Source organism: Glycine soja, chromosome 10 (assembly GCF_004193775.1).
Source record: "Glycine soja cultivar W05 chromosome 10, ASM419377v2, whole genome shotgun sequence".
Taxonomy (NCBI): Eukaryota; Viridiplantae; Streptophyta; class Magnoliopsida; order Fabales; family Fabaceae; genus Glycine; species Glycine soja.
Genome location: NC_041011.1, coordinates 2285091 through 2300280, shown reverse-complemented (window position 1 = coordinate 2300280; position 15190 = coordinate 2285091). Strand labels below are relative to the sequence as shown.

General features: G+C 32.0%; 1 protein-coding gene across 2 annotated transcripts; it reads right to left on the bottom strand.

The window, feature by feature from the left end:
• Positions 1-2135: 2135 nt before the first annotated feature.
• Positions 2136-14597, bottom strand: LOC114372056 (uncharacterized isomerase BH0283-like). 2 transcript variants are annotated; one of them, XM_028329445.1, is made up of 11 exons: positions 14364-14597; positions 14126-14193; positions 13267-13375; positions 12802-12884; positions 12138-12296; positions 11921-12022; positions 4176-4382; positions 3600-3893; positions 3226-3387; positions 2504-2587; positions 2136-2424 (listed from the first exon to the last, which is right to left on the bottom strand). In XM_028329445.1, the coding sequence occupies exons 1-11, from the start codon at positions 14422-14424 to the stop codon at positions 2317-2319; spliced, it is 1437 nt and encodes a 478-aa protein (XP_028185246.1). In that variant the 5' UTR covers positions 14425-14597; the 3' UTR covers positions 2136-2316. The 2 variants fall into 2 exon arrangements, with proteins under 2 accessions (XP_028185246.1, XP_028185245.1); XM_028329444.1 differs by lacking the exons at positions 2136-2424; positions 2504-2587; positions 3226-3387; positions 3600-3893; positions 4176-4382 and adding an exon at positions 11008-11406 and having other exon boundaries at positions 14364-14592.
• Between the last annotated feature and the right edge of the window lie 593 nt (positions 14598-15190).

Sequence of the window (15190 nt, the reverse complement as noted above, 5' to 3'; positions counted from 1 at the left end):
CCTTTGAATTTGTTCTGACCATATGACACCTCAATATTATTGTTCTCTTCCTGGTTTGCATTTGATGCTTGTGCCTTGTCTTTATGTGAATTTTCCTTCGCGGTTTTTCCAAGTATTGCATCAAGCTGCATATCAGGACTAGTAGTACTCGTGATTTTATGCGAATTTTCTTTCGTAATATTTGCAATTATGGCAGCAAACACATCAGGACTCATTGTACTCGTCACAGTCAGTTTTACCCCAACATCTCCTTCACCTTCAACCTTGACGGAGGTAACACCTACAAAATTGCATTACTTAAATACTTAGCCTGTGTGCAAAGCTCCTGTATATGCAATTAAAATTAGCTTGGTAATGAGGTAGTTTGTTTAAATTTGATTTTTAAAAAGTGTTTCTTTTTATAAAAAAAACAAGTATTTTTATGATTTTCTGATGTATTTGTCTAAATTGTTTATATTTTAAGGAAATCATTTTTTGTTTTTTTAAGAAGTAAATCTTATCTATTCTTTAAATAAGTGTTTATATAAAAAATTATATATTTAAATTTAAATAAACTCGTCCAATATTTTTTTATATTTAGAGAATAATAAAGAAGAGGATTTCACCCAAAAATAAATACATAAAGAAGAGGACAAATATCATCACCGTACTTCCCATCATTGTTGAGAACACGGTCTTCACTATCTTTTTACATTTGGAGCAATTTGGTTTGAATTCGAAATTCTGCAACGGAATAATTAATTTGAGGATAACAGAAACAAAATGTTTGGTAAACACAAAATTAATTAGGAAGATAAAATATTGCCCTTTTAATTTGGAGGTGTACTATACTTAAAAATAAATGTAAATGAGAAAATGAAAGAAAACAATGGAAAAAGATGAGTACATATAATATCACATACAATCTAAACTTTATTTATGTTCAAGTGATAAAACTCCTGAAAATTAGAATCATAATGTTGAAAGAATGTACCCGTGGAAAAGTAATTTTGGATTGCTCCATTGGAGTATATGTTGCAGGAATGTTAGGATGTAAGTAAACAAATAAGTAAGTGAAATAACTGCCCTATACGTATAGATGAATATTCCTTCCTATTTATATATGCGTAATATATTCGATCATATATATATATATATATATATATATATATATATATATATATGTTGCGTAATTTGTAACCAAAAAAATATTCAGGTCATAAATTCTTGATTTTATGTTATTATTGCATATAACAGAGCATGCTTTCTTTTAAATAGACTGGTTATTATGGTCGTGCTTTGCTCGGATTTTATGAATAAAAATAAAGATCATTTAAAATCAAATACCGTGGATATTATTCATTAATTTATTCTTCATCATTTTCATAATACTTTTAATTATTTGGACAATATTTTTTAATAGAATTTTACTAATATTAATGTGTTGTGGGCTCAGCCGCTTCAGTCCTATCCCCAGCTCCAATATTAAGTGTGTACTAACTAGTGACTACTGAGTCAGAAAAAAAAAGGGCTATTATTATGATAGTGAGATGGACTTTTTTATTGAATGGAAGGGGCTTTGCCCCAGAGATGGATTAGCCCATGAGCTTATAGCTAATTTGACAACTCTAAATATTGTTTCATGCTAAAAATCATGTAAAAGTATGAAAATTAATTAATTAAATTTTGAAACAAAGTATGCATACTACCTTCCTAAACACAACATATCTTGTAGTATTTTTTTTAGCATATTGTCCTTATTGTCCTTATATATCATTTGTTCCACTAAAATGTATTTGATGCGCTTAAATGAGCTCCCTTTATTTATAAAAAGAAAATAAAAATAATGAGCTCCTTTTATTGCTGTGAACTTAAAATCTGCCCTATCTTTCTCTTTCAGTTAAATCTGAAGTACGGCCTCCGTTGAGTCAAACTTAATTATCAATTGAGTCACGGTATTTTTTATATTGATTAATAAAGATTATTTTAAAGTTTGTTCGTTAAACGATAATTCACACATTGATTTCAGGTCACAAAATTACATTTTACCACCAAAAATTTATCCTAGAAAAATATAGGATGAAAAAATTAAAATACATTTAGACATACTAAAATTAATTTATCACATTTGCATAAGGCAATGCCACAAACTTAACTTACATGAAAAGCACAAATGTATTGTGACTATATACTTTATTGATATCAAATATGGAAAATAACATAAGTATTGTCAATCACCAACTTGAGATTAGAATTCAGGTATCGAAATCCAATTCCTGGCGATTAATCCAATTTCAGGTTTTGAGTCTATCAATATTTGCAATGTTATACACGAGTTCAAATCATAACACACCCATTCATGACAGTTACAGCCTTTCCACGCATCAATATCCTTTTGCTCTGATCATCAAAATGAACATGGACAACTCCACCTCTAGGTGATGCCTGCTTAAAATTAACCCATAAATTTAGAATGAAAATTAAAAAAAAAAAAAAATCTCATTAAGTGAAGAGAAAAGAGTACCGCATAAACACTGAGATCCCACTTCCCCATCTTTTTGGCCCAGTAAGGTGCCAAGGCACATTGTGCACTTCCAGTGATAGGATCCTGAAGCAAATCAACAAGTGATTCAAATTTTTCCCTAATTCTTTACAATAGAATAATACATTGGAAGAAACCTTTCTTATACACATAAAACAGATATCCTGATGACAGAAAAAGAGAATTAGGCATAGCAGTCCTCAACTATTGGTTTCTCAGTAATATGACTGTAGTAGTCTTACTAGATGTATTTGTGTGTGTTTAGTTTCATGTTGAAGAATTGATTTTAGATTTGAAATTGATTTTAGATCAATTTTCATATGTTTAGTTTCATGTTACCTACGATTTCAAAATTGATTATCAAAATTAATTCTGAATTAGAAGTAATTTTGAGTTGCTTTTCCATTGGATAAAAAAAACTTTATACTCAATTTTACTCCTAACTTAATTTTATAATGAAAACATTTAAACATAAAACACTTCTTTTCAAAATCAATTTTGTCAATGCTCTTCAAACACACACTTGATTTAATGCATTAGAGAATTGTGAAATGCTTATTAATTTGATTTTAAAATGCAATCCATACCTAGTCATATGAGTCTTTTGTCGTGATTTATTACCAAATTAGGGACACGTTAGTGGTTGTTTATTATTTCAGCCACTTGACAACACAAAATAGCTTGTACTAAGCATGCTACATTACCTCATTGATTCCAACTTTTGGAAAGAAGGTTCGACAATAATAATCAAATCCAGACTCTGGAGGAGCAGTTCCAGAAACCAGGATGCCCCCGCCAGGGCATTTTGCTATTGCACCAATATCTGGCTGTAGTTCTACAACATCTTTTCCTGAAGCAAGTTCAACCTAGAAAACATCATTTAGCTTCATCATTCACACAATACACAATTTTCACTATTCGACTCCAACATGCCATTTCCCAATAAACATCATATCTTTCAACAGAATATAGTAGTATTACACTAGAAAAGAGCTTAGCAGACATAAACCAATGAGCGTGTTTGATGGTGCCAGAAAACAAAACCAAAATTAGAAACAGATACAATACAAGTAATTACCAAGAGGTGATCTCCAACGGTTGTCCTTTTTATATCAATAATAGGAGCATCATTCAAAGCCGCCGAAATTTGTGAAATGTCAGCAGAATTGAATTCAGTAACTGTATCAGCAGGGAATTCCAATTCAATGAAAAGCCCATCCTCTGAGGCACCTTCTCCATCATTGATTCCTGAGACCTTTTTGGCAGTTAGAACTCCAGACAGAGTCACAAATTCAATAATATCGGATTTCACCAAACCGGATGAGAAAAGAACGTGTGCAGATGCTAACGTGGCATGGCCACAAAGTTCAACCTACAAAGATACTAAACAATGTTAACAGTATCTCTCAATCAAGCATTTGACAAGGGAGCAGTACACTACACAAAAAACAATGCTTCTTTATTACTAACTGATGGTACTTAGGCATGATATATTTTAACATAATTTACAGAGTCTTTTTTATCCGATACAATCGAAGATAATGTCACGAAATTTACAATAACTCATACTTTATTCAATCCACTGAACTGGACTCCCTTAACAACTTAATTTACACATAAGAAAAGGGCACTGAGTAAGGAATACAAAATTCACCTCTGTAGCAGGAGTGAACCATCTGAGGCGGAAACGGTTGAGCGAAATATCAGATCTCTCCGACTCAGCTATGGGAGTCAAGTAGCATGTCTCAGAGAGATTGAACTCGGTCGCTACCCCTTGCATCCATGAGTCCTCCTTCTCTTCCTCTAGCAAACACACTGCTGCAGGGTTCCCCTTGAACGCTGACTCAGTGAATGCATCTACCTTCATGTCAACTCGAAATTGAATAACACAGTAATAACAAGCAAAATAGAATCAGACAGATCAAGCTCAAACATACCACAAAATATTTCACAGGTTTCTTTGCCATAGTAGAACACACACAGCACAGAACAACTTGACAGATCCCAACGTGTGTCTGTTTGGTTTTATTTATATTTTGCTAAAAAAGTTATTTAAGCTGACTCAGTGGAGTCCAATAGCTGATAAAAAAAACTGTGCTTTACTAGCCTGAGTAATATATATATATAAGGGTACATCATGATTGTCTTGTCTATGATCAATCACAGAACTTGGATTGGGTGCTTGAGAATAGAGATAGAGAATTCAACGTTGGCGGGCTCTGGCCGCTGACAACATGTTCCACATGCTACCAACACAAATAGTAAAAATTCTATAAATTAGCCATAGTAAGTACAAAAGACACACACGACCCAAATTTTTTTGGTGACGAGGCTATGATAATAGTGAGGACAACAATACAAATAAAATAAAATAAAGACTTAAATGATAATTTAATATTATAATAATATTGAACAAATTTGAAATTGAGTAGGGACATATACTCTTATATTGCCCAATTTTTGTCCATGTTAGTGATTATGATGATGTACAATGGGGATGCGTTGGAGTTGGAAAATGGGTCTTACATTGGTTGAAAATAAGAAGTAAATAGGATACGAGTAAGGGCTGTACAAGTTGAAATTGGCTTAGGCATTTTGGACAAAGAAATAACCCCAAGTTCAATCCCATAACAAAAAGACTAATAACTTCAAAACATTGCGGGACTTGGATTGGGCCTATTTACAAAATTCAATATATTAACATGCATATAATGCTGTTTCTTTCTTCTTGTTTTTTCGATACTTATATTGTTGTTTCTTTCTGAAATTTACAACATAGAAATTCATTTCATAAAGATTGTTGCGAAGTTTTTCCTCATCATGTGCTCAATGTGCAACATAGTCCCTAGGCACGGCTAGCTGCAATGAAAAGCGTTTATCAGTAGTTTCTTTTTCTTCATAGGGGACCGGTGGAAGATCCGGTAGCTAAAGCAATGATTGACCAATTTATTGAACCCAGCAAATGTGATTATTATACTGCAGAACCATGTTTTTGTGTATCAAATACAGATTTGCTGAGATAAAGCATAATCACAATTCAGGACTCCAATTCCAGTTCTGGCTACATAATCTGATGCGAGGAACAGAACTAGACCAGAAGAACACACCCTTCCATCACCGTAACAGCTTTCCCACGCAAAAACACTTGTTGAAGATTAGATAAAAAAATAGAGAAGAGCATATATATTTTCGAAAAAATGCATAGCTGTTATTCATTTGCTCTTTAAATAGAGCTAGAGTCAAATATACAAAACAGAAAATCTCTTATTTTTAGATATGATTAAAACAGTTTCTAGTATGATAAAAAAACAGATTCATAACTCCTAAAGATACTAAGCAACAGACAATTTTAAATTTTAAAAATTAGCTAAAATATCTACGTATGCAGTTATTGTAGGTACAGTTTCAACATATCTCCTCCTTGCCTCAATGGTTACATACACCTAGTTTATTTCTTAAAGTTTCAAATCTAGCTTCTGGAAGAGCTTTTGTTAAGACATTTGCACTTTGATTTTCAGTTCTACAATAAATTAGTTTGACTTCACCTTTTCTCTGTGCTTTCCTTAAAAAAAACAACTTGATCTTAAAATGCTTAGTCGTGCCATGAAAAACATGATTATTTGAAATGGAAATAACTGCTTGATTATCAACAAGAATTTGTGTAGGCTCCTTTTGTTCCATATGTAAATCAGCAAGTATACGCCTTAGCCAAATAGCTTGATTCACAACTGCAGTGGCTGTCACATATTCTGCCTCAGCTGTGCTTTGAGCCACTATGTCTTGCTATTTTGAACTCCAAGAAAAAATACTCGAACCAAAGTTGAAACAATAACCTGTTGTACTTTTCATATCATCAATTGAACCACCCCAATCACTGTCAGAATAAACATGAAACTGAAAATTCTGAGAGTGAGTGTACTTGACACCATAGTCTACAGTCCCCTTGACATATCTTACAATCCGTTTGACAGCTTGAAGGTGCACTTCACTAGCACAATGCATAAATCTTGAGAGCATACTTACTGCAAAGATGATGTCGGGTCTGGTTGCAGTAAGATACATTAAACAACAAAAAATTTTCAGATTCTGCAAATCTGGTTTGTAACCAAACCAGCCTTCAAATGAGGTTTTTTTATTCAGCACAGCACTCTGGATGGTAACCTATTAAGCAAAAATACTGCAGTGCTTGCAGCCTCTGCCCACAGATTCTTTGGCAACTCCTTTTCATACAACATACATCTTGTCATCTCCATGATACTTCTATTTTTTTCTCTCACTTACACCGTTCTATTGTAGGGTATACGGTACAGTGAGTTGATGCTCTATGCCAGCTTCTTCACAAAATTTGTGAAAGGTTTCATTTGCATATTCCTTTCCATTATTTGATCTTATTGTGCGTAACCTACAACCACTTTGATTCTCCACCAATGCTTTATGTTTCCCGAATATGTTAGCTACCTCAATCTTGGATTTAAATAAATAAATCCAACAAAATCTGGAATAGTCATTAATAAATGTAATATAATATCTATTACCATTCAAAGATGTTATTCTCTAAGGTCCTCCGACATCTGTATGTACTAACTGCAATTTTTGTGTTGCCCCCCACGTTGTTTGGGAAAATGGTAATCTAATTTGCTTGCCATATTGACAAGCTACACAATCAGACAGTTTGTCTTCAAGCAATGACACACCTTTCACTAAGGCATGTTTCTGCATGTATAGAAGTCTTGCAAGGTGGAAATGTCCAAGCCTTTTGTGCCATAATTCAATGTTGTTGCAGGTGCATGAAAAAGCTATTTGCTCCTCCTCCATTAGATTTAGAGCATAGTTTTTGGCCCTCATTTTCACCTTAAACACATTTTTTCCTTCTGCATCCTTAATCAAGCATCATTTGCCTTCAAATATAACTTTGAAGCCCTTTTCAACTAGTTGCGCCACACTAAGCAAATTCTGGTGAATGTCAGGCACATGTAAGACATCAGAGATATGTTTCAAACCTGTTAAACTTTCTATGGTAACAGTTCCTTTTCCTTTGACTGAGATGAAATCACCATTTCCAATTTTTACTTTGGAAACAATGGTTTTGTCAAGTTTTTTAAAAAGCGTTTGGTCGTTCATCATATGATTTGTACAACCAGTGTCTATTAACCATGGATCACTGGAACTATTGCTTGTAGCAAAACATGTTGCAACAAAGAGTTGTTGTTCTTCTTGTTGCTCCATGGACACCTTTGCCTCCTCCGATGACTTGTAAATTTGCTCTACATGCCTCAGCTTACCATATTTTCTGCACTTGATGTTAGGTCTCTACCAACAGTTTTTTTAGAGTGATTTGTTTTTTTGCAGTGTGGACAAGGCGGAAAAGTATAATTTTGTTGCTTGTTGGAGCTTTCAGCTGGTTTCTTGTTCTTCCATTTGTTGTTCTTCTTATCTTTGTCTCATCTTAAGTTTTGTGCTTTTATATGAAAAACACCTTGTACTACCTCCTCATGTCTCATCATTCTCCTCTGTTCGTGTGCCTGCAAGGCATTTACCAATTCTCCAAGGGTGATATTTGACAAGTCTTTTGACTCCTCTAATATTGATATTTTAGATTCATATTTTTCAGGTACAGTAACAAGTATTTTTTGCACTATCCTTTCGTCAGGAAAATCCTTACCGAGGAGACATACCTTGTTTGCAATGCTCAACAATTTGTCAGCATAACTTTTGATAGTTTTTGTCTCCTTCATGCTCTGCATCTCAAATTCTCTAGCCAAGTTAAGTGCCTTCATACCTTTGGTTCGCTCACTACCTTCCTTGATACTCTAATTTGAGGTAGTCCCAAATGTCCTTCGCAGAATTCAAATTCATAATACTTGTAAATATGACTTTTGAAACTGAAGAGAAAAGACAAGCTTTGGCCTTGGCCTTTCTTGTCTTCTTCTCTTTGTGATTCTTCAACTGAGCCACTGTAGGATTTTTAGGCAGTGGCCAAACTACATAGTCTTCTTCTATCGGTTCCCAAAGATCTAGTGCTTCAAAATGAGTAGACATCCTTGCAGCCCATAGGTCGTACTCCTCACCATCAAAAACTGGTGGTGGTATTATGTGTGTTGTGTTTGCTTCCATTATGGTTTCTCTCAACTCACAGATCCCTCAAGATAATGGCTCTGATACCAATTTGTTGAAGATTAGATAAAAAAATAGAGAAGAGCAGATATATTTTCGAAGGATGCATAATTGTTATTCATTTACTCTTTAAATAGAGTTAGAGTCAAATATACAAAACAAAAAATCCCATATTTTTAGGTATGACTAAAACAATTTCTAGTATGATGAAAAACAGAATCATAACTCCTAAAGAATAGATCCTAAGCAACAGACAATTTTAAATTTTAAAAATTAGCTAAAACATCCACGTATGCAGTTATTGTAGGCACAGTTTCAACAACACTCTATTGCTCTGCTCATCAAGATGTATGTTGAAAACCCCTCCTCTGGCTGATGCTTGCTCAGAGTGTCTGATCTACAGATTAGTCATCATTAGTCTAACAACGAGTGAAAGCCTGAAAGGACAATACATGATAAGCATTCAAATCACATTTCCCCAACTTCTTGCTCCAGTAGGATGCTAAAGCACAATGTGCAGTCCCACAAGCAGGATCCTGGATGGAAATACGAGTAATTTAACATTATCTCATTTATTCTAGTTTGATAAAAGGAAGTTTAATGAAGATTGCATTTGCTTTTGATATCCTTCTCATTCCACTAAATGATTTAACTGTGGACCTTGTAAAAATATTTAGCACAAAAAATATTATGCATCTTGATCCAAAGTTCTTTTGTTTAACTAAGAAGTATGAACTGTTGTTAATCATGAGTTTGAGGATTGTTGTGATTGCGTTCAAAAAAATAAAATTAAAGACAGACAACAACTTTAACAAAGAGATATGCATGAGAGGTGAAGACTTGGATTATCATTTTTCATATACCATTTTTTCCTAATTCCTAATTCAATTCAAACATCTCAGTTATCAAATAATTGTCCAATCTCTTAATTTAATTTTCAGTCTATGGTCAAGATATGAGATTACTTTCCCTTAAATTAATCTCGCATTAATCATTTAGGATTCAATTTTAGGTTAAGGATGAACATCAGAGAAATTTGTATAAAAGAAGTTTATGCTACCAATTTAGTCATGTAAGTTTTATGAGCCAATATAAAATAGAAAGCACTTGAAAGACACAATCATCGAAATAACATAAAAGAACTTTCATTAAAAAAAGGAATTAGAGTTCACAATATAACTACATCACAGTCCTAGGCCTAAAATGTTTAACCAACCATGGTTATAGAAAAGTCAACTAACATATAATAATACATTGAAAGTAAAAGAATACATTGAAAGTAAAAGAGATTGAAATCCTTACAAATTAGGATGCCAATTGTTATGACTGCAATTCTCTGGCTCCAAAGCTCTTGGAATTCGTAAAATAAAACAAAAAGTATATTAACAGTACTTCTCAAAAACTATTTATAATAATAAAGATGCAGCAACGAAATTTATGAATTAAAAAATATTTAATATATAAATATTTTTTTAATTTCATTTTAAATCATGTTATATGCTTATATTTTAAATAGTTTACATATTTTATTTTTTTATTTTACCAATTTATGACTAAATTTTATAAATTAATATCTAAACTATTTATATATTTTTTTTATAAACTGATTTTAATATGCAGATTATTTTTATTATAATTATTTATGTAAAATTTAAAAAATATATTAAATATTTTTAATTTATAAATTGGATAAATTAAAAAAATTAGTAATTCTTTACTAATGATACATAAATAGTATTAATATACTTAACTAAACAAAACAAGTATTTTCTTATATTATCTATGAATAATTTTACTTAAATAATTAAAGTAAAAATAATTTATATATTAAAATCAATTTTAAAAATATAAAAATAATTTCAATATTAATTTATGAAATTTAATTATAAATTGATAAAATAAAAATATGTAAATTATTCAAAATAAAAACATATAAAATGATATCAAATAAAATTAAAAAGATTTATATATTAAATATTTTTAAATTTATAAATTTTAAAAAAATTCAATAACTCTTGACTAATGATATAAAAAATAATATTAATATAATTAATTAAACAAAACTACTATTTTAATAATTTATTATTTTATCTATGAATAAAAAATTATGAGTTCAATTTCTATTAAAATATTTTATTTTTCACTTCATTACTTGGTGTATGATTGATCAATAACACTATCTCTCTTAAGCATATAATTATGGGTCCAATTTCTGACTCAGATTATGAAAAAATATATGTTGAAAATTGAACCAATACACAATGAAAAGATATGACCGACCTATCTATACTAATCTCATCGTGTTGAGAAACTACTCTCAGAATTTGAATTTGGCCCCTGATCCATATGTACTGATTTACTATACCACTTTATCTGTATAGATCTTCTGAAAATTCAACCTTAAGATATAGTATTTGTTAAAATCAGAATAATCAGCTACAACAATGTAAACCAACAATCAACAACTTGCGTAGACCGATGGTATAAACCAATTAAAATACAGGTCATCGAACTAATTTACAGTGATATTCTGAATAAATACGAAATATTGCACATTGTTCACCCTGGGACAACACTAAGGTTCAGTTTTATTGTATGAACAACACTGCCTGAAGAAACTACCAACTTCCTTCCTTGGACATCTTCAGAAAATGGGACAGGGTGATATTTGGGAGCACAGGAGAACCCTTTTTCTTCCTCTTTATCTTTGTAATCTTTGACGACTCCACGCCATTATAACCTGACACTGTATCCGACGCCAGATTGTAGAACTGTTTCACAGAATATTCCACAAAATTAAAATTTGATATACAGGTTAGCATACTAGAGTAAAAGTAGTCTGGATGTTGATTCGTCCAAAGGAAATTAAAAAACCATCTACCTGAAACACAGGTACTAGTTTGTCTGATGGTAAACATTATCTGATTTTTAGTGTGTAAGCATTTTCTATTGTTGGTGTTAATATATATATATATATATATATATATATATATATATATATATATATATATATATATATATATGTATGTATGTATAAAATAAAATAAAAAATCATCTGATGTTTTGGAAAACACTCAAAAGAAGAAGAAAAATTCCAGGTCACAGCACATCAATGAAGGCTTTCCCTGAACAGAGTGTTTCTGTTTTATACAATATCAGGAATAATATCAAGACATAATCTCAGTGTTATTAGTATTTTCAACTCTTACTTTTCTGGGCATTAACAAAGTTAATAGCACATCAAGTTTTCACCATTAACACAGGGAGCAGCATATGTTATATTACCTCACAAACTCCATGCAGTAACAATCTATGAAAAGGATCCTGAATTTGTAGTTCAAGAATATCTCCATCTGTGCTTTCTGTTATGAAAGCTCGTACACATTCCTAAAACAAAATGTTTTGAGTAAATTCCAAATTGCATATCTGTAATTAGTTACAGCAAATGAAAAGCATATAAGCACCAATAGTTTAGCCCCTTTCCGGCACAACAGATGTATACCTCATAACCCTCAATGAGCTCAGAAAGACAACTACGGCGAAGCGCATCTCTTGTTCTACAATCGATTCTATGCCAACCATTCAACACAGCCATCTTGTCAGCATCAATGTGACCTTTCCTCTTTTCTATAGAGTTTTCCAGGGAATGGATTATATTAACCTACCAAACAAACAAAACCTATTATGAGATGCTTGTCATTTGTCACCACACCACATGAAGATATAAATAAAACGCAATTATCATATGTCAACCCAGCAATCGGCAATAAGCCTTGAGGTTATACTTTCGCCTTGACCTTAATTAATCTCAATCCTCAAGCATACACACAATCACAAAGCTTCACATGAACACGACAACCACAGAAACCGCTAAAATATACATGTCACACATACCAATGGTATGATATCATGGTTGCAGTACCAGGCTCTTAAGCCCTATTACACCATAAACACAAATCACAACATGAATGACACAGACCCAATGATAAAGAAAAGTGGGAAAACATTAAGTTATAACTGGTGATCACAGACAAATCAAAAGCCAAAAAGTAATATTATTAATGCATGTTTGATCCAATTGCAGTTGCTGGTTCACCAACTTGCTTTCTTAAACAGTTAAAAATTTCAAAGATAGCGTCTACAAATAAGAGAATTATAAATATAACCTCTTTATCCATGTCAATATTCCTGAATCTGTCCCACTCCTCCATGTTCGTCATGGAAAATGTTGAAGGTGGAACTTCATCACCTGTAAAACGAATCCAATCATTATTAACATACACAAAGGGAAAGATCAGTTACTAGATAGAAAGAAGGAAACAAAGAATAGGTCAGAAAATGACTAAGAAATCATAATAAAATATCACTGGAAGTTCAAAGTCAGTTCACTTTAAAGTGTCCTACAGATTTGATGTAAATTTTGAATGTGACCACTTTGATTTCCATGCACTTGTAATAAATCATTTGCTCAAAAAGAAACCCTATAATTTTAGTAAAATCTCTTACATGGAAGAATTCAATCCTGGTTTGCCTAAATGCAATCATACTCTTAGCCAAAAAGAAACAAGGCAGCCATGAAAATGTCATGAATTCAATGAATAACACATACAGCAGATGACTCAGATAAATACCCCAAGGTGGTGGAGCAAACAAGCCTCTAATTTCCTCTGCATTTAAACGCGGTACTAGTTCCATCAAGAGACGATCATTTAACCACCTCCGAGACCTCCGATTAGTGACCTGAAACAGGTAACATTTGTCTCAAGTTAATTCATAACTTAATAGTTAAATCAGAAAACTCATCATATCTTGTGATTGTTATCACTGAGTGGGTAAAACTATGAACTCACAACAATTAGCAAACATCAGCCTCATAGGAGATCCACATACATTATAAAGAAGAAAAAAAATGAAACTCTGCAGTATATCATTGACCAAGTGCTGTGAAAATTCTCAAAAGGAAGTGGGATTCACATAACAATCATTTCATACAAACTATTACCCACCTGCAGCTGCTAGCCAATGCTTCCTTATCCTCCATTTTAAAATACAAGAATACAAGCGAGTTCATTTGGTAAAAAAAAAAAAATTGAATAGGAAAGTCATTAAACCATTTAAAATTCAAAATATTCAAAGAGACAACATTTGCAATTAGAGTTGTTTAATTTAAACCACCACCCATGCAAAATGAATCACACAAGCATAAAACACCATGCCACTAATGAATCCAGCATTAACTCACTGGTTACATAATGCGTGATTGCCAAAAGTAATAAAATTTTGCAAGTCCATAAACATAGACAGGTATTTAGCCGGAGACCAAAAAAACATCAACCAGATTCTCAAATGCACTCATCAAATTTTCATACCAAATAGCAATGGCAACCCCAACACTCACTAATATTCACAGTTAACAGAGACAGCATCATTAGAAACTAAGACACAACTGCAAATAAGTGTAATTGTAAATGGAATATACCAATTACCAACCTTTCCAGTCAAACTCTCGAGGAACTCAATCTTCTTTTCAATTGACATGCCACTGGATTTCGCATCATCTAATCATTTTCAACAAAATTACAAATAATAAATGTAATAAAACGAGGAACAGGGATCTGGGCACGCAAAATTCAATTATTAAAATTAAATCAACTTAATAACAACTCCAGAAGCACGCAATTTTGAAAATAACAGCTGCATTTTTTCTTCTAAAACATAAAAGAGTTACCTTTGGGAGGGTCAACGAAAGGGGATGAAAAGAGATGATCGAGTTCTCTGTGAAGAACCATGATTAGTTGATGATGGAAGAAACAAGCAGATCAAGGAAATGGGGTCGAAGAGAAGATTGAAAAGAAACGGATTGGGATTAGGTAGACACAAATCAGAAACACAAATGCAAAACCTGCAGATAATAAAAAGTTTTATTTTTTATTTTGAGGAAACAAAAAAGAAAGGAATATTCTTATTATGTTTCTGGGATTCTAAGTTATATGCCTCCCTCATATGATGGCGGTGTTCGTGGAGTGCAAGTAATGGACCGGGCCAGCTACGTCAACCTTCTGACTTTTTTTTCAATAGGCTTGGGCTGAATTTTAGACCGGTAGGTTTTTGTTTTTGTTATGATCTTGTTTCGGCTTCCAAAGTCAAGCTCAAGAACAAATATGACGAATATCAAAGAATTAAAAAAAAAAAGAGTTTTAAGGTATGAAATAAAAAAAAAAAAAAGCCTAGAGAAGTCCACTCGGTCTAGTTTTATTTATTTGCTAGGTTGTTATTAATAAATACTCTTATGACACTGACTTAAAAATTAAAAAATATATATTTATTGTAAAAATTATAGAAGAACACGAAAATGTTATAAAAAAATTATTTTTTAACCAATATTTTAAGGATAGTAGTTAAATTTTGTTTTTTTAGGTAATTTATGAATTTTATAGTCATTTTTATATATTTAAAATCAGTTGTATAATCAATTTTAGCCATGACCGGTTATATAACCGATTTAATTTGTTTATACAACTAGTTTTTTTAAAAATTAAAATATATTTTACCAAA